General features: G+C 32.3%; 2 protein-coding genes across 3 annotated transcripts; both read right to left on the bottom strand.

The window, feature by feature from the left end:
* Positions 1-154: 154 nt before the first annotated feature.
* On the bottom strand, positions 155-4,152 carry LOC107927248 (pentatricopeptide repeat-containing protein At1g62670, mitochondrial). Of its 2 annotated transcripts, none has more exons than XM_016858273.2 (2): positions 1,311-4,152; positions 155-890 (listed from the first exon to the last, which is right to left on the bottom strand). In XM_016858273.2, exon 1 carries the CDS (start codon positions 3,629-3,631, stop codon positions 1,445-1,447), a length of 2,187 nt encoding a protein of 728 aa, XP_016713762.2. In that variant the 5' UTR covers positions 3,632-4,152; the 3' UTR covers positions 155-890; positions 1,311-1,444. The 2 variants fall into 2 exon arrangements, with proteins under 2 accessions (XP_016713762.2, XP_016713760.2); XM_016858271.2 differs by having other exon boundaries at positions 1,301-4,151.
* Positions 4,153-12,836: 8,684 nt separating this feature from the next.
* Positions 12,837-14,924, bottom strand: LOC107927302 (mucin-2). Its single transcript, XM_016858366.2, has 4 exons — positions 14,534-14,924; positions 13,716-14,423; positions 13,538-13,643; positions 12,837-13,449 (listed from the first exon to the last, which is right to left on the bottom strand). Exons 1-4 carry the CDS (start codon positions 14,604-14,606, stop codon positions 13,254-13,256), a joined length of 1,083 nt encoding a protein of 360 aa, XP_016713855.2. The 5' UTR covers positions 14,607-14,924; the 3' UTR covers positions 12,837-13,253.
* Between the last annotated feature and the right edge of the window lie 5,907 nt (positions 14,925-20,831).

The following is a 20,831-nucleotide window of genomic DNA, read 5'->3' as shown; positions in this document are numbered from 1 at the left end:
CAACTCAGATTCGGATATCGCTATTTGAATGCTTTGAGGGCAGATTGTTAAATCCATTTTATGAAGCTGCAACTATACATTCCAAGGAATTCCACTTTTAAAGGTAAATATTCAATACCGCAAGTATTAGGCATGCATAGTTAATCGTGATTCGTGATCAAGTGCTTTTTGCCGAGATCATTTATTTAAATACAACATTCATCATTTATTTACATACAACATTTTTTTTTGTCATTCCACTTATGATTCATTCTAAGGATTGGATAATAGCATACAACCACCACTGGAAGATTATGACTACCATTATGACCAAGAGTAATCGCGGATTACTAATATGAGTATGAACCTCCCTATCATCACCAGCCTCAACAATCAAACCCTAGACAATCCATTTCCACCCCCAAAGAATATGCCAACTGTTCTTGCCTAAGCAATCGTTACATATACAAGAAAATGCCAAAGAATATGCCAACTGTGTATATGCAGTAGCATTGATGGTTTCCGTCCTGAACCTAACATCTGAAAGGGTATCAACTATAGGCCAGAACCCAACAAAAAAGGGTTTATTCAGCACATACAGAGAGCAGTCCCAGCCTTGCACTCAGCTTTGTTTGCAGCCTTCTACCACCGGTCCATAGTGTAATCCACATAACTTTGGGGAAGAAAGAGGAGCTTTGAATTGACCCTTATTCACCAGAGATCACACCAGATTTCTGAAGCCAATTGTTGATATGTATAACCACAGTGGCATATTATTCACCAGAGATCACACCAGATTTCTGAAGCTGCTACCAGTTGAGCATTTGCAGTTGGACAAGTGTCTCTTCCCACTACTTGACATAACAGTTAATATCAAATTGGGATACCATGTCAGAATAGAAATCAGTCACCTGAAAACGAGAACGGGACAAGTTAAAATTTCCAGCGGTTGGACAAGTGAAGGCTTGTGTTTCTTCAACAATTTGTCTACGATCCTACAAAATCCTGGGTTACATTTTTCCTGAATACATCCATGCCCCGATGTGAATCAAATAAATTATTTCTTGTAGAACATGGATTTAAAGTACCTAGATTCCCCCCTTGCTGATAAGCAATATCTAAAGGAAACATTTTGTTTCAAAAAAAAATATCTAAAGGAAACATTAAACGTATCCCTTCCATGTAAAAAGATGATTGAATATGGTTACCACTTACCAGTACCCTCCCCCAACCATGCAAGAACAAAGTACTAGTTCTGAAGATTTTGAAACATTTAAGTTACTATTACATGCACAAAGCATTCAAGTGTCTTAATACTAACCTGCCATTACCATAATTAGAATGCCATTGAAGAAAGATCTATGTCATGACTTTTTATCCTCCAGAGGGTGAGAAATGAAGGCATAACCACCAAGGAATGGGCACATGGTCAAATCAAAAACCATACGGAGTATCAAGCTTTTTATCACTTCCCCAATGCCTCAGCAAGGATGTTGCTAACATTATCTTCATCCATCGAATTTTCATATGTTGGTCTTCCCCTACTTGTTACCCCTTCAACATTGGATCCAACGAACAACGTATGAGTTGTAGCATCTGGGACCCAACCCCTTTCCAACATCAAATCTAATAAATTCCGAGCCTCCCTCCGGCAACCTTCTTTCCATAGGCCATTAATCAGCAGATTAAACATAGTTGAATCCAAGGTATCCATTCCAGAAATAATTTTATCGATATCTTTTGACACCAAGCGTAACTGAGAATGGTTAGTTAAACAAGAGAGAAGGTCATGAATTGTCCCCGAATCAGGCATGAGGCTCTCGTTAATCATTAGCTTGCAAAATAAAGCACAATCCTTAAATCTATTCAGTGCACACATACTTCGTATTAGAATACAGTATACTTCTGCATGAACTTTACAACCCCCGATCACCATTTGGGAAAACATTACCAAGACATCTTTAGCCCTTCCGGATTTAAGGAAGGCAAGCATTATGGTGATGTGAGTCACACTAGAGCAGGAAGTACCAGAATAATAAGCCAATGACCTCAGCTTGACTGCTTCATCCACCTTTCCGGCATCACATGTGGCCTCAATCAACAGGTTGAATGTGGCAACTTCAAGGGGGCATTTACTTTTAGACATGTAATAATATACCACGACAGCCTCTTCAATCCTTTTTAGCCTGCAAAGACCTTCAACTAGCCTAGAATAACATTTAGAGTCCAAAACCCAGAATTTGGACCAAATGTAATGAAATAGTTCCAAAGCATCCTCGTACTTGTTCAGATTACAATTACCTACAACAAGAGCTGCGTATGTGCTGCAATCAGGAACTACGGACCGTACAATCATTCTTCCAAGAAGCTCGTAAGCTTTCTTGATGCTTGCATTCTCACAAATCCAACCGAGTAAAATGTTCCAACAATCACAATCAGCTATACCTCTCTCAGACATTTTCTCGAGAAGACTTATTCCTAGAAAAAAATTAGCAGCCTTACAACAACCTTCAAGCAATACTTTATGTGGAGAAACTAAGTTACCACAGTTATTCTCCAAGAAACACATTGCTTCATTGTATCTTTTGGCTTCACAAAAACCGTTCATTACATCCACAAATGAATCAAGGGGAGGAATCTCACCGATTTCTATCATCTCTTCAAGAATGTTAATAGCATCATCTAGATGAAGGTTCATACATAAACAATGAACCAATTCCCTGCAAATGACTGAATTCGGCACCAAATTAGCCGCTCGCATCTGCTTAAACAGCTGTATTCCTTGTTCTAATCTGTTCTCTTGACAAAACAAAGGGATAATACAGATATAAAAACACACATCGGGCTGATACTTTAGCTCCAACATTTCATGCAAAATGAGCACTGCATCATCAACTCTATTATTCAAAACAAGACCTTTAATAACAATCTCGAAGGTCCTAACATTAGGACTACAACCCTTCTTGTTCATCCTCCTAAACTGATTCAAACCCGATTCGACCCTATTAGTCTCGAACAATACCTCCAACAAAGAGTTCAAAGTACCAACTGTGGGCACAATCCCCCCTTTCACCATCTCCTTGTAAACAAACAAGACATTTTGAAAATCTGTTTTCTTAACAAGAGCACACAATAAATCATTAAAAACATCAACAGAGGGATTTAACCCACATAATGTCATGTTCCCAAGAACCCGAATTGCCTCATTGAGCCTAGAATGCCTAACGAATGTATGAACCAAAGAAGCAAGAGCCTCCCTCGAACCTACACATTTGTCTCTCGCCAAATTTAGACAAAAATTGTCCATTTCTTTAACATTTCCAGCCAAACCCAATTTTAAACTGATGTGGTAATACGTATCAGGGGTGTGGTTAAAGCTTTTCTGCAAAGCAGCCCATTTGAATATCTTGAGAGCTGAATTCGAATCTTGGGTTTTGTCCAGAATCCGGATTAAGTTACCCGGGTGTAGATTGTGCTTTAAAAACCCTATCTTTTCTTCATAATTGTCAACCGATTGAGGGTCGGTGTCTGTTTCGGGCTTCGGCCGGAGAGTTGCGGCGTACGAAAGGGAGAAATAGCGGCCAGGGAAGTTGAGCCATGGCGGGATTTTGTTGGGAAATTTTAGTTTAATGGTCGAAAGCTTTAACACCATTGGGATCGGAGGTATATTACAACATATAAACAGACTGGGAAAGAGAGAAAGATAGAGGGGACGAGACGACTGACCTGGGAACCGATGAACCAAGGTCCAAGCTAGTGCCGGCCGGCGGCCAGTGAGTTTGCCTTACGTTAATATATGATTCTTGCTTCATTTCTCGAAATACATGTGCATATATTGGGTTCTAGTGATTTACCTGCTATCGATCACTTCTCCGTTGATAATGGAAATTGCTTAATTAATTGCCATGGGTTCGCTAGTTAGAGCCCAGCAAAGAAGCTAAAAGTTGATTCCAACCTTCTTATTGAAATAGCTTTTGTGTTTTTTGGGGTCTCATACTCTTATTGGTATTTATCCAATTTTTTTTAGTCACCTAGAAAGATAACCGACGAGCAATTGAAGAAGCCCAAAGCAGACCCGATGAGGAGTCTCGGGATGACGCTACAATGTTTGAAACGGCAAAGCAGCGACGATGTCGCGATGTGACGACGTATTCCCATAAATATTGGGTTTATATTCAAGTTTTAGGTTTAGCTCTTTTTACCAAATAGAATCAAATCAAATTATATTTTTTTATTTAATTTGTAATTTTTTATAATTTAAAAATAAATTAGTGAAAATAACTTCAAATATTATATAAAAACTTATCCTTTTAAAATTTAAAATTTAAAATTTAATGGTTATTTTTATTTATTCAAAAAATTTTAAAATATTTATGAAAAGACTTCAAACTTTTCTTGATAATTTTAAAATATTTATGAATGATAGAATCGAACCAAATTCAACCCTATTTTGTATCATTTAGTTAATGCATTCGAATCAAGTTATTTGAATTGTTCGAGTCAACTCGAATAAGAAATTTCAGATTTCGAGTTCAAACTGAGTTGAATATTTCCAATTTGAATAACTCGAATAATTCGAAAAATATATTAGTATAAATACCGTTTTGGTCCCTATCAATTTTAAAAATGAGCAAATTATCTCTCTTAACAAAAATTACAAAAAAAAAATCAAAGTAATTTTTAAAATTCAAAATATTTATAAAAATTCTAAAATTTTTATTTTAAACAAAAATTATAAATTTAAAAAAATTCTAAAAATATATAAAAAAATTAAAATTTTATAAAATAATAATTTTGGAATCTAAATAAGTGATTAATGATTCAAGTTTATGATACGAACATGAAAATAGTTATATTGTACAATATTTTAATTTAACATTATTAATTTTTCTAATTTTAATTGAACTAACAATTAGATACTGAATATATACAATTATCCATCATTTCACTAAGAAACCAAAATATCATCGCATCATAAATGTATCATTACAAAATATAATATCACCACACTTGAGTCTGGGATTCGTTGTTGGATACTGAATCTGCGACAAATCGAAAAGTACTTAACCATATATTTCGAACTATTCGATGTCAACCTCATCTTTCCCCTTCTTACTCGAGGATTCCGGAACTATGTCTGTAATTTTGATTTTGAAACTCCAAACCCCGTAGTTGCCGTTGGTGTTCTTGTTATTTCTTTCTTTCCCTAACCATATTTATTAATTATTATTACTTTTATATTATATTTATTAATTATAACTTATAACATTTAAGTTAACATAATATATATTAGGTATAAATGTTCCATTATGACCGTCCATTAAAAGGAAACAATGGTATATTTATTTATTTAGTCCCTTTAATTAATTTCAATTTATACTTCAACTTGTAACTTTAATGTGATTTAGTCCATGTACTTAAACAATTTCTAATTTCACGAAAATCACTTAACCAAAATCTAATTCACTACTAAACTAACATCGTAAATATTTAATAAAAATATTTACGGATCCGGTTCACGGTAACGAGGTTTCGATACCTCAATTTTCAAAACCTGACTTTAGATCCAATACACTCATACCTTGTCTAACTTTTCACATAACCAAAATTATTAGACCAAACTTCAATATAATACTATAATACCATTGTAAATATTAATAAATAATATTCACAATTTCTATTATCGGAAAACAACATTTCAAAACCACCATTTTCGACTCCACTGATTTTTGGGTTGTTACATACTCACCCCTGAAACCACCTTCCATCATCCTGTAATGATTCCCTAGCCTATAAAAAATGATTTTTTTTTCAGCACTATATTTGTCGACACCAATATGTATTTTTTCAAATACAATTTTAAAATATAGGTATTTTACAATTATAAAAATAATAATATTTTAATAGGTGCCGACGTTCACATTGCCGGCACCGTTTCAAATTTTTAAAAAACTTTGTCAGTGCTTTTTTGGTCCTGGCATTCTCTTTGCTAGCACCGACATCAAGGAAACAAATTTTTTTGGGTGTCGACGTTCTCATTGGCAGCATTGGTGTGGTTTCTGATTTTTTTTGTGTCAGCGCTCTCTTTGTCGACACCTGTTAAAATATTATTATTTTTCTTTTTTCTTTTTATAATTACAAAATACCTGTATTTGAAAAAAAATGCATACCAGTGCCGACGAACACAATGCTAACACAAAAAAAAATCAATTTTTATAAGTCGAACAATCATTATGGGATGGTGGAAGTTGATGTCAGTGGTGAAATTGTTGGCACCAACATGAACAATAAAAAAACAAATAATTTTCGTACAAAATTTTGCACCGAATCATTTTCGTAAATAATCAATCTATTTGAATGTGTTTTTTTTTTTCTAAAAAAACCCAAAAATCAAACAACCTGTAAAATTGGAAATCAAAAACAATTAAATTGAAATTTTCTTTTGAATCGTTTTACAAAAAAAGAAAAGAAAAGCGCTTTTCCATTTATTTATATTCATTTAATAACTGGGTTTTCATGAATATGATTTTCTTATTTTTTTTAAAAAAATTAATTATTATTTTTATATATTTAAACGATTAAACCGATTAAATTAAGAATAAAAAATTGAACTAATTTCATTTCGGATTCAAAATTTTCAAGTATAATGACATCTAGGAGTGAGCATTCGATCGAATTGAATCAAATCGAATCGAACCGAAAATTTTCGAGTTAATTGAGTTTTCGAATCTTATTTTATCATCCTAACTTTATTTGAAGTTTTCTCGAATCGAGTCGAGTGAGATGGAATTCGAATCGAATCGAATATATTTGTTCGAGTTAAATTTTAAAAATAATTTTGAGTCATTGTAACCACTGTCACTCATCATAATAAAATTTGTCCACCTTAATTAATTTTTTTATTAACTTTCATCACCTCATAATTTATTTATTAATTTTTTATATATTGGTTAGCTTCTTTGCTTGCTTAGTTATTTTAATTATCTTCAGATTCTTGTCACTATGTATTTTGGAATTAAAAAATATATTAAATGTAAAAATATGATTTTTTAATAAAAGTTATTTTAAAAATAAAATGTGAAATTGATACCAATATAAAATTTTAACACGAATATTTTATAGCATAATTAATAATTCAATTTTAATATAAATATTTAATATGACTAAACAATTCAATAATATAAATAATATAAAATGTGAAATTTAATTTAATAATATAAATAGTATATATAAATAAAATTATTACTATTTATGTTTAGTGATTTTTTTAGATAATTTTGATTTTTTATTTGAGAGTAAAGGGTGAGAAGTAAAAGTTTAGGGAAAAAAAGTTTTGGGGAATAAAAGTTAGAGGGAAAGTAAATAGGGGGTGTAAAATTTTGGAGGGAAAATATTAAAAAAAAATGGAGGGGGGAGGGTTTGGGGTAGATAAGAGGTGGGATGGGAAGAGAACAAAAGTTTTAGGGGAAAAGTGGGAGAGAGTAAAAATTTTGGGGGAAAATAAAAGGTTTTGAGGATTTTTGGGAGTAAAATTTTGAGAAAAAGTAAATGAGAAAGTAAAATTTTGGTGGGAAATGGATTTTGGATAGATTGGGGGTTGGAAGGGGAGGGGAGTAAAAGTTTTGAGGGAAAAGTAAAAAAGTTTGGGAGTTTAGGGTAAAAATGTAAAATATTATAGTTTGATATTCGAATTATTCGAATTATTTGAGTTATTTGAATTCGAAAACTCAACTCGATTCGAACTCGAAATTTGAAAAAAAAATTCGAGTTGATTGAAATAACTCGAATAACTCGATTCGTTTAACTCGAAATTCAATTTTTTTTTTATTTTTTCGAGTCAAATCGAGTTTTGTTCACCCCTAATGACATCCCATCGATATGATTGACAATTCTACCTTCTTTTTTGATTTTTGGTTCTCCTATCCTAGTGTTGGTTTAGAAGATAATAGACTATCATGACCAGGGACAAAACTAAAAGTATTTTTAAAGTGCTCAAAATATAATTTTATCATTTATTAACTCGAAATTTTATAAATTTTCATGAACTAAAAACATATTTTATTTATTTATTTAGTTTATAAATAATTTTAAATTTGATCTAAAAATTAATTTTCAAAGAAAAAATCGAATAAAAGTTTTTGGTTTTTTTTTATTTGAAAATTTTCTGAAATATTTAAGAAAAAGAGTTGAAATTTTTACTAAATAATTCTTTTTGCCAAATACCAAATAATGTTGAAAAGCTGTAAAGTAGAGCTAATTTTATAAAAAAAAAAGTCTAAAAAGCCAAATATAAAATTAATATTAATAAACGAAAATAATATTCACAATTGAATTATTATGAATAATTTAAAAAATTATAAAAAAAAGTCCGACTGAATTCATCCCCACTGAAAACTAGAACTACGTAAAAATATGTTGAAATATGCTATTAGTCTTTGTACTTAAAAAGTTTAAGGGTGAGTTTGGATGGGCGGTGCGTTTACCTGCGGTTAGTGTAAAAACAGCGGTGGCGGTGAGATTAGGCACTTTAGTGATACTGTAGCGTGAGACAAAAAGTAAACTAAACGCACCGCACCACACACAATCGCCCATCCAAACCCTCCCTAATTAAGTCTTATTTTTATTAAAACTCTCAATCCAATTATTAAAATCGTAAGTATTTTCTGTTAAAATCTGTCAACTTGAAATTTTAATTAGGTTGTCCTCATATAACATGGCATGTGATTGACAAAAAATAAACATGTTAAATTAACAAATTTTGATAGAAACTACCAATAAAGATAATGATTGAACTAAAATTTTTAAATCGAAAAAATAAGAGGATTGTATTTTTAACTTTTAAAGTATATGGGCCAAATCTCAAATTTTTATACAAATACAAGGACTAACAACACATGTTAACCCATTAAAATATCTTGGCATATATATACTTAGGTGAATATACCTGAGAGGTCCTTCCATTTTAAGGACCTGAGCAAATTAGTCCATCCACTATTAGATAAATCAATTTAGTCATTATACTATTAAAAAGAATTAAATAAGGCCAAACTAAAATAGAATTAACATTTGGCTTTTAGCAAATTTAATATTTTTAAAGTTTGTATGATTTTGTAAATGAAATATTTCGTTTAGAATTAAATTGCAATTGAAAAAAATAATCTTTCATGATTTTTTTTATATATTAAATGTTAAATCTATTACAATTTGGACTTATTTAATTATTTTTAATAATAGAAGGAGCAAATTAATCCATTTAATAATAAAGGGACTAATTTGATTAATCCATATAATAGATGGATCTCCATGGTACTTTAACCTATATACATACGCTGGTGAAAAGTTAAAACAACGGTAACCTTCAGAAAAACGGTAACATGTGTTACTGTTACTGTTACGAACGTGATGTGGATTCCTTTACTCAAGTATGGAAACATGGGTTTGTTTGTCTTTTTCTTTGCATTGCTTTGTTCGAGAAATTCGACTAAATTGGAATCCAATGCCCATTGTCTCATCAACAAAATTGGAAAATATATTTTGTGAGGTAGGAATTAAATTTGTTGGGTATTTATTTTGTTGTTTTTTTGGAACGGTTGATTCTTATATGTTGATGTGACGTGTTAGAGTAATTATGGGTAGGTGTGGTGTGGTGTGTTTATGATACGAGTCACAAAGGACTTAGATGCGTATACGAAGAAAAAAGAAAATCAAGAAACCGAATCTTGGTCCAATTTTGCTGTTTTGAGCGATTTCAAGAATCAAGAAAATTAAGATTTCAAATCTTGGAAATATTGGTCTAAGAAACCGAATCTTGCAACTAAGGCGCATTAGATCCCAGTTACGAGCATTAACAAGCCAATTTCGGGAGAGAACGAATTACAAGCCCAAGTTCTTAAAGACAAGGCCCAATAAGATGTTCCAAGCCCAATTCAGAAATTTAAATCAAATTTAATTGAAAATCAGGCCAAATTGTCAAAGTGGCCCAATTTGTAAAATTTTAATTCTTTAAATACTTAGTTTTAATTTTTAGACTTTATAAATAAATTTCTATGTAAAAATTTAGCCCAAAGAGGCCCATTAAAGGCCTTGGACGAAATTCTCTTGAAAATCAATAATTAGGTTTTTTTTTCTAACTTTCCTATTAGGGTTAGGAAAATAGTTAGAAGGCCTATATATATGGCTTGACCAGTCACCCATAATACACATTACAATTACATTGAAAATTTCAGATTTGTTTTGAGTGAAAATTCTCTTTGAGTTCTTCAAGAATTTTCTCTTGAGTTTTCTTTAGAAGTAATTTTAACAATCTTTTTGATTGTGAGAGCCATCTTCAGCCTTCTCCTTGCCATTGTTCTTCATTGGAGGGGAGATTAGAGCCGTTTGAAGGGAGTTGTAAAATCTTTATCGTTTTCAAGGCTTCTTAGGACTTATATTTATTTCTTGTTGTCATTCTTTCTTTTTAAATCCTGCTTGAGTCGATTTTATTTAATTAATTTGTTTGCTGTTCTTGTTGCGATTCAACCTTTCCAAAACTCCAAGATCTGATTCGGCACTTCCTTGAACATAAAGAAACGTTTTTGATTTCACAAAAACCCCTATTTTCTTGCCGTCCAATCCCTAGAATTAGTTTCAATTGATTTCGTAATTTGTTTTCATTTATTTGCTGTTTTGTGTTCTTTGATAGATTCGGCTGATTATAAGTTAATCTTGGGGCTTAATTTCGTGTTCTTGGCTTCGAAGAACGTCTATTCATAAGTGTTTTGATTCTTGGCTGTTCTTTATTGATTTGGGGATTTTTAGTTTCCAAATCGAATTGATTCTAATTAAGCTTTGCGGTTTCGTTTCAGATCCAAACGTTTAGAGTTTTCGTAGGACTTTCTCGTGACTTGACAACTCGATCTTGGTCCGCGCGCAACCCCCTATCAGTTTAGTTTATTTTTTGTGTCACGTTACAGTATCGCTACAGTATTTAATTTCACCGCCACTACTGTTTTTACACTAACTGCAAGTAAACGCACCGCCCATCCAAACTCACCCTAAGTGTCATACGTGATTATAAGTTACTTTCTCTAGAGGTTACACATGTCTTAGATACTCTTCAAAGGATTATGGGCGAGAAGTATGGGTGTTCAATCAGTTAATTGATCCGGACTATCATTAACTAAATTAATCAACTATTTTAAACCCTTAACCGTTAACAGAACCGAACTTTTTGGTTAATTCGGTCGGTTAACCGAATTAACTAAAATTTATATATTTTTTATTTTTGGTTAAAATAAGTATAAAACATATAAAAAATTAACTGAATTAACCAACCGATTAATTTATACTTCCAAAAAATTAACCGAATCGACAGACCCCCGACCAAATAGTTATATATTATAATATTATTTATTAAGTTCGATTAACCAACCGATTTCGAATCGAATTAATCGTTAACCGAACTTCTAAAAAATTATTAATTGACCCCAATCGAATTAATTCAATTAACCGACCGATTAACCAAATTAATTCGGTTTTACCTGAAATTTGTACACCCCTAACGAGTAGGTGATATCATGTAAGTGGCCGAAACTCATAACAGGGGAACACTTGGGGAGATCGCTAGGTTAATAGCGGATGAGCCTACATGTCAGGTGTTTTATATTACTTATATAACAAAATTGTATATTTGTACTTGCAAAAATATAATCTTGTCATTTTAACAGTCTATATTTCTATTATTTTTAAAAGATTAAATCAAATTTTTATCATTTTTAAGGGCTAAAATATAATTTTATCATCACTAATTTAAAATTTTATAAATTATTAAAATAACTAAATAATAATTTTTCAATTTTTTCCCTGGATTCGCTGCCTCCCAATATTATGTCTCTGATTTTCATTACAAAACAACAATAGAGTTGGAGTAGTCATAGGTTATAATTTGCTTTTTTGAACTTTATGCAGACCTTTTGCTTTCTACGCATGTGCCTTTCGTGAGACAACAAAATTTGCTACCATGTTTTACAGATGCTGACTTGAATGTAAAATTTAATGTCGTTGGATCGCATCGGTTAGATTAAAAATCGATAAATATATTAATATAGATAAAAATATTGAAACAGATTTTGAGTGAATTATTCAAAACCGTCAATGAATCAAGAATAAAAACATGTTGAATTAATAAAAAAATGATTTTTTATTTTATTTTTTCTTTGGTACAATTTATTAGCCCAAGTTCATAAAATTTAACCTAAACTAATGCTGACTTAAATGTAAAATTCAATGCAGTTGGAATCAGATCGGTTAGATTAGAAATTGATGGATGTATTGATCTAGACAAAAGTATTGAAATAGGTTTTGAGTGAATTATTTAAAATCGCCATTGAATAAAAAAATAAGAACTTGTTGAAACCAATTAAAAAATCGATATTTTTTCTATGGTACAATTTATTAACCCGAGTTCATAAAAGTTAACCCTTAAATCCAATATAAAAAAAATGTGAATACATATATATATTAAAATTGTTATTTAAAAAATTTTAAACGGTCGAACCGACTATCCAACATTAGTAAAATAAAGATTTTAAATACATCAAATTGTGTGCTTAGATATGACAATTGTGACTTGAATTCGAACTTAATTCTATCTGATTTGACCATAAAATCAATAATTCGACTTGAAAATTATTTCACCTCAAAATAATTCAAATTCAAAATTACCCAAAATTAAATGTTAAATTTAAAATAATTTGATCCAAAAAAATAATTGACAAACCCAAACCATCCAAACCGAAACAATATGAACTCAAATTAACTCGAATTTAAATTAATCCGATCCAAATCTACTTAACCCAAAACTAATCTGAGCCACCTAATTGAGATATTGACTGTCATAGTTTAAATTGCACTCAATAATTAATATGGGTTATGCAGCAAATTTGCAGGTACCACCATTTTTCTTTTCTTAGTTGCCCTTTTCAACAATAGTACCTTGCAAATATGTCCCATTTAGCATTACAGTTTTTCTCTGTTTATGCACAAAATCCACTACCTGATAAAAAACATATATACAAGATCATCTCTGTGCCTATTCTAATGTAGCCCTAAATAGCACCTAACATTAAACATCTTGTATATTTCATGTGAAAATCACTACTTTTTTCTTTTGGTTTGCAGCTTATCCAGGCAATGAACATCTTCAACAAGCATTGGCTGCTGTCTAAGTCATTTCGGAACTCTAAGATCATCGTTTCTTCCCCGGAAAGACGTTAAAAACGGCTCAAACCATGAGCTCAATTTTTAAAGATGAATCCAGCAACAAAAGATGTCATTGTCAGTAGAATGATGCAAGTAAAAGGAGGTTGCAAACTGACTGATAGGGACATCGATGTGCTGACAGTAGGAGGGATATCGGAACCGAAAACACTGGTGGTAGTCGAGCCTGAGCCAGGGGTGCTTGAGTTCAAAACCGAAGGTGGGACGACCGAGCTGCAAAATAGCATTCAACCTCACTTAACTCCAGTTCAAGCATATATAATACAATAGCAAAAGTACAACATAAATGAACTCTTTGTACCCTGGTACACCTGCCCCTGTTGATGTTGATGACGGTGTTACCGGTGTTGCTGTCGGAGTCGATTGCGATGCTGAGGCCGAGGATGGGTAAATGCAGGATCCACTGCCTGTTAATTGTAAGATCATTAGATATGCAAAAGGTAAACATAATTCATTCACTCAATAAATAAGGTCATTACTTGGATTAGTGTTCACAATGGCTGCCGTGCCACCAAAGTCACAACTAGTTGGCAACGGATTCTTCTGATAATAGCTATTGAAAGCATACGATGCATGGTTCTGCAATGTGTTTGGATTATAACAGTTAGCGCCTTGTTGGATCTGCGAGCAATCGGCGATGCCGCAAGCATAATCCAACGCCGTCTGAAGTGAAGTCTCCGAAGTACCGGTCTTGGCTACACACCAACTCTGCCCTGGAACTGCAGGGGCATTTGTACTAACAGGTGGTGGGAGTGGATTTGTTGTCACCGGTGTGCTCGCCGGGACACCACCCGTCGGGGCCGGATAAGTCGTTACTGGATTCGTCACCGGCTGCTGTGCCCCTGCACCCGGCACCGTGATAGGCGCAGGCGTCGTGACTGGATTCGTGACCGGTACAGTAGTCGGGTTGTTAGGATTCGTAGAGGGTACCGTGACCTGCGTGGTAGCCGGGATCGCCGCCGGCGTTTCCACAGGATTCTTAGCAGGCACGTTGATGATATTCGGTGTCGGAAAGGTCGCCGGTGGAGGGATGATAAGATCATGTTGAGCTGTTTTTTTTACACCAATAAGTTCCCTACGAGAATAAACAAAGCCCTTCTTTTCTTCCCCAATAAGCCGTTTTCCCACAAAATCCGCCATTGTTGATACCTCAACATAAAATGCAGCTATCCTAGTTGAAATCTCAACTATTCCAAAAAAGAAAAAAAAAACCCAACAAAGAATCAGTTAATCAATGTAAGCATAAGAACATAGATATGATTATAGGACATGGATTCCCTTATAGTGATTCACTTACCAGGAGAGCAGATAAGAAGAAGAAGAAACAAAGGGGATAAAAAGAGGCAATTAGAAGCCCCTCTAGCCATCATCTAGATTGAAGAAAGGTATAATATTTCTGGGTTTTAGCAAAGAGAGAGAGCCAAATGTGCGTTTTATAGTGATTCAAGTAAATAATGGTGGTGTTGAAGAGACAATGTGCACAAATATATTAGGAATATTATGTGTATATATATAGAAGCAGTAGCCAGTTGGATAGATGAAAAATAGCGAGATAAAGGTGAGTAGAGAAAAGGAATATAAAGCAAAAGAAGGATGATGACTATGTTCCATGTTATGAGAAAAAGAGAAGATATTACTTTGTGATGAAGAATGGGGGCTCCCATTGTAGGATTGGAACCATCAACCATGCTTTTGTGCTTCTTTATTTTTTGGGTTAATTTTTGGTTTTAATCCTTTTATTATGCTTGAATTTAGTAATGAGTCTTTACATTTTAATTTGATATAATTTAACACCCTACTTTTATAATTAATTAATTAATTAATTAGTTGAAATGATTAGCACTGTTAACTGATATTTTTATATTAATTTTATGATTTTTATCAATTTTTTATTTTTTTCTTAATTTAGTCACTATTAAACTGGCACTGACAATTAACTGTTTAATTGGTTTGATCATTGACTCGATTCTTATAACATTGCCTTAACTACTTCAATTAACTTCCACATGATGAAAAAAAAGTAAAAGCTCTCGAGAAGAAATGATCCTATTTGACCATTGTATGTTGCTAGCATTAATAAATGAAATAATTGCGAATCTCGAGTAACTGGCCAAGCTGCCAAAATCGCTAAAGTGATGATAAATCCTACTAGTAAAATGGGCCCTATAGAAAGCCTATCTATTTCCAATCTCCAATAAAAATAAAAATAAAAATTATCCATTTATAATCTTCCACTAGCCGGATTAATGGATCATTCGTTCCAACACATAAAAAAATTCATGTCGCATGATAAGTTAAAATAAATAATGTATTTTTAAAAATCACATTAATATTTTAATTTAAATAGTTAATGGCATTAACTATTAGACTAACAAATAACATTATAAAGATAAAATGATCAAATTACGTCAAAATAAAGTAAAAAATTGAATTACAAATTTAAGAATAAAAAAAGGACCAAAACCACAATTTAACCATCTTTTTACAAAGCCGGTTAGTCTCGGAATATATGTATATAAAAATAAAAGCAGTCTGAATCTCGCGATAGGGTAATGACATATGCACATGCTTTTGCAAAACTGCTTCTTCTATTATCATAAAAAGCCCCTATGTCTGCAAAGTAGCACTGCCCATTATCCTTTGACGAAATTAAAGGTGATTTAAAGCTTACAATATCTATATCTAATATTTGATACATTCTCTTTTGTGTATGCATATCTACACCTATTTCAAAGTTCAAACAATATAGAAAAGATGGTGGTTGGCCAGAAAAAAAGATGGTCATTGCTGTAACTAATGCTGCTTATACGAGTATTCCTTCTTGGTTGGTTCTGAATCTGATCAATTTGGATTTTGTCAAATCGTTTTTTAGAATTTTTCGGGTCATTTTGAGTTTAGTTTATTTCATTCAAGTTATTTCGAGTTCGGACTATTTTTAAGTTGTAAGTATTTTTTTGATACAAGAAGGATAAAAATCATAACTAGAGGAGACGAGACTAAGCTATTCTAGAACAATCATCATGTAGTAGTTGAAGAACTTCATCCGACTGTTACATGTAGATATACCTACCCAGAGGCCTTGAGAACGCTATTGATGCCAAACTATCGACTGCCCAGTTACCCTCTCTAAATACATGTGTAACCCGAACTATCCAAAATAGTTGGAATAGATCTTTAACAGCTTGTAGCACAGCCGAGTGATGTTGTTCTACTGAAGTTTAAGAATTGATTTATAAAAAATATAAAAAAATTTTAAAAAATGCATTTATAATAATATAGTTTGTTTTATATAAAAAATAAATTCTTTTAGTTAATTAAGTTTTAGCTCAATTAGCATCGATATTATTACCAATGTAGGAGAACATGAATTAAAGTGCGTTGAAGCCCATTATCCTACTATTAAAGAGGCTCATAGGTAATAAAAATAGGGACTAACTTTTTCTTTTTTCTTTTTTTCTTTGAAAAGAAATTAGAAAGAAAATTTATTATCCAACTTTTTATTGACAAATGAAATGAGGGCTAATTTTTAGATTTTGATAAGCATGCAAAGCAAACAACAAAAAGACAAATGCAGTAATTAATGTATATGAATTAATTTTCAAGTTTATATTATTATCATTAGCTGTGTGCCACCGATTACTGATATTAAGTTGGTAAAAATATCTCTCAGGTCCCTCTCAATTTTACTATTAACTAAATTGGTCCCTCTCAAAAAATTAATCCTGTCAATTTTGAAAGTAAATAAATAAGGATAACTAGTCACGACGTTAATTGTACATAATTTCGATTGGTATAATAATAAATTTATTCGAATATGTAAATATTAACCACGATTTGTTAAACCAATAGCAAACTAACAAAATGGATAAATTTTTATAGCTAAATTTATTACCATACCGATAAAAAATGTGCATAGTTAACGAAAAATATTAATATTGTAATTATCTGTCTTTAATTGTTCACCTTCGAAATTAACAGACCTTTTCAAAGGGATCAAAATGTTTAATATCGAAATTGAGAGGGGTGTTTTTACCTATTACGTAATGTTAATGTGATTTGCTTTAGTGCTGCAAATGGATGTGAAGTGGTGTCATCTCATTTCTAAGATACAAAACTGAATGAGTGGGAATATGAGACAAGGCATGTGGAATAATCCATTCTTATGTATAAAAGCACTTTAGCTGACTCAGAAAATTATAAACAAATTAGGTTGGTAGATATTTATATTTATTTAATTTATAGTATAAAATCTTTTAGAAAAAAGTAAGTAGAATGGTTCTTCAATTCTGGATTGTGATAAGAATAAAATAGAAAAAGAGTTTATTTATGGCCACACATAATTAATATTATATAAATAGCTATACCTTAGTTAATTTGTTGCTGATTTCATTTTTTTTAAATATATAATTATGATGATTGTAAAATAGAAATATTTCATTACACTGCATGGTCACAATCTAGCATTTAGCAGGAATAATGTTATGAAAGAATTCAGGATACAATGGATAATTTACAATTAAGGGGGAGGTTTATTTATAGTTGAACTCCCAAAAAACTGATGGTATAGATCGAATTACATCGACGAACGAGATGAAGCCTATTACTACAATTAAGGGATTTACAAGATTTACATAATCAAATCTAATCTAATCATATCAGATATAATTCCACTCAATCTTCTAAGATTAGTTTCCCTATTTACTAAGGTAGCCTAACTTTCCATATCTGTTTCATTGGGCTATCCAAGCTTCAAATGAACAGACTTCTCCATCAGTTTTTTGAATCGAGTCAGTTCTCGTGGGTCAAATGACCCCTATCTAATCAATAGTCCTTCATGGGATGCATTTTGTGTGATGGTCACGGGCTTTGCACCTTGGCCCGTGACAATAGTCATTAGATAATCATCTAACTTATTACTTCCTTCTTTATTACATCACATTCTTTGTTAACTTAAAGGTTAAACAATGTCCCAAGATATAAGCTCTGATACCCTCTTAATTAACGTTCATATTGCAAAAACTTGTACTTTCAAATCATGTTATCTTTCTCAAAAGACACATTTAAACCTAGTCCATTGTCAGGAAAAATCAACAATAAGTATTTTAAACTATCTGTTAGTGAAATAATAATTAGTATGCTAGTAGTAATCAACATTGTTGCTTAGGAGGATTTGGGTTTGATCGCGTTAAAGCGCATTTATCCTCCTATTTAAGGGTTGGAAAGGGTTATGGGTAGGCATTGTATCAAAAACAAGAAGGAAAACTAAAGGACCAATGAAATTGATTTGTGAAAAAAAGAGAGTACCTTTTGGAATGAGAATTGGATAAATATCAAAATTATATATGAACTTAGGTCTAATGTCCAATTTTGTATATGAATTTTATATATGAACTGTAACACCCCAAACCTATATCCGTTGTCAAAACAAGGTTACAGAGCATTACCGAAATTTACAGAATAAATAAACAGATATTTCATATCATATAGTATTCATATCAGAAACCAGTCGTAATCAAGCATAATGTCCTTTATGTGAGCCCTAGAGGCCCAAAATACACATTAGAAATAAGTCGGAACTAAATCGGGTACTCAAATTTTTTTCGAAAAACATTAAATTTTTTCAAAGGTGTAGGGGACATACGCTCGTGTGACTCACACGATCAAGAGACACGCCCGTGTCTCAGGCCGTATGGGCATTCAAAATAGGGACACACGGTCGTGTCCCTGCCCGTGTCCATACCCATGTAACTCTCTGACTTGGGTCACACGGCCAAGTCACATGCCCTTGTGCTAGGCCGTGTTGAGAATACTAACTTGCGCAATTTTAAAGATACAGGGGACACACTGCCGTGTCACTTGGCTGTGTGTCACACACGGCTGAGACACACGCCCGTGTCTCTGCCCGTGTGGACAAAAATAGACCATTTTCCTAACCATATTTCCCTCCCAATTTGTCATCCACCTAAATCAACATTTTAAGACATCATCTAGCCATGACAAGGCATTTAAATCAAGCAAAAATCAATACTTAAACATGTAATACTATCACATACCAACAATATGCCTTTAGGCTATTTAAATGACAACATAACTCATATCAACCAAATAACCAATTTCAACCCAACCATCAATATACCTATAAGATTACCATCATTCAACCATTTCAAACACACATCAAACATGATAAGACCACTCATATACACATCAAAATATGTCTATCACGAGCCATTCAAATGGCTAGTTCCAACCAAACATTTATATGCCATCAATGGCCAAGTTGACCTATACATGCCATTATAACCAAAACTAATTTAATGTTTATACCGAATGAGCCGTTGGATAGTATGAATCAACTATGATCAGCTTCCAACCAAAACGAGCTTCTAAATTACTATAAAACATGGAAAATAAAACAGAGTTAGCATTTAAGCTTAGCAAGTTCGTATAACATGAAATTTAACTTACCATTTATTCACATTTAAGGTAAGCATTCATAACATATCCAAACCAATTTGACCAAAAGCCTAAACACATATCCTCAACATGTTAGCCATGTGAATCTCATGTAATATTCCATAAACATGAGTGGACATAATCACCAAGCAAGTTCCATATACATGTGTCATCCCATTTCATGTTTCAATATATCATGTAAGACCATTTCCATGTATTTCACATAAATTCCAGTAGCAGTTCATGTCATTCTCATATAATCTCGTAACAGAACTATGTCCGTTGAACCATATAAAATATTGTTGGATACACGGAAAGTACACACAAAGTGTTCAAAACTATAATCCGTCAATTCATATTCAAGAATGCTCATATGAGCATGTAAACGAGAAGCTCATGTGAGCTGTATAACGAGAAGCTCAACCGAGTTGTACATCAGGAAGCTCATGCGAGCCATAAATCGGGAAGCTCAAGAGAGCCATTAATTGGGAAGCTCGTGAGAGCTAAATATCAGGATGTTCATAAGAGCTGTGGTGTGTCTGCAACACATACAGGACCACAACCAATCCGAGAACCCTAAATGACATGTTATTTGTATCCATCGAATTTCTAAGGTTCAAACGGAACTCCGTACTTGTCGGATATGTGATCAATAATATACATGGAAATTTATAAAAATCACACACATAACAATATTAAATTCAAATCATACAAATATACAATTTAGTTACACGAATTTACCTCGATAAGTGTTCGTAGATATAAAGGCTACTAATCTGATACTTTCTCTTTGTCTCGATCTATCTCCGTATTAGGTCTATCCAGATCTATATGAATGAATTTAACTTAATTTAATATAATTCATATTCATTCAATTCAACACACATCTTTTGGAAAAATTTCTATTTTGCCCCTATACTTTTAATTAATTATGATTTTGTCCTTAGGCTCGAAAAATGAAATTCATACAATCTAATCCTTATTTCAAGCCTAGCCAATTTTCATATATATCAATAGCAGCCCATGAATTTCATAAAATTTAGAATTTTTCCATGAATTTATCATCTTTTCAATTTAGTCCCTAAATCATAATTTCATCAAATTTCTTTTTACAAAAGTTGTTTATTTGACTACAACCTTTC

The sequence above is a fragment of the Gossypium hirsutum genome, chromosome D11 (genome assembly GCF_007990345.1).
Source record: "Gossypium hirsutum isolate 1008001.06 chromosome D11, Gossypium_hirsutum_v2.1, whole genome shotgun sequence".
Lineage (NCBI taxonomy): Eukaryota > Viridiplantae > Streptophyta > Magnoliopsida > Malvales > Malvaceae > Gossypium > Gossypium hirsutum.
This window is presented reverse-complemented; position numbering and strand designations above follow the sequence as displayed.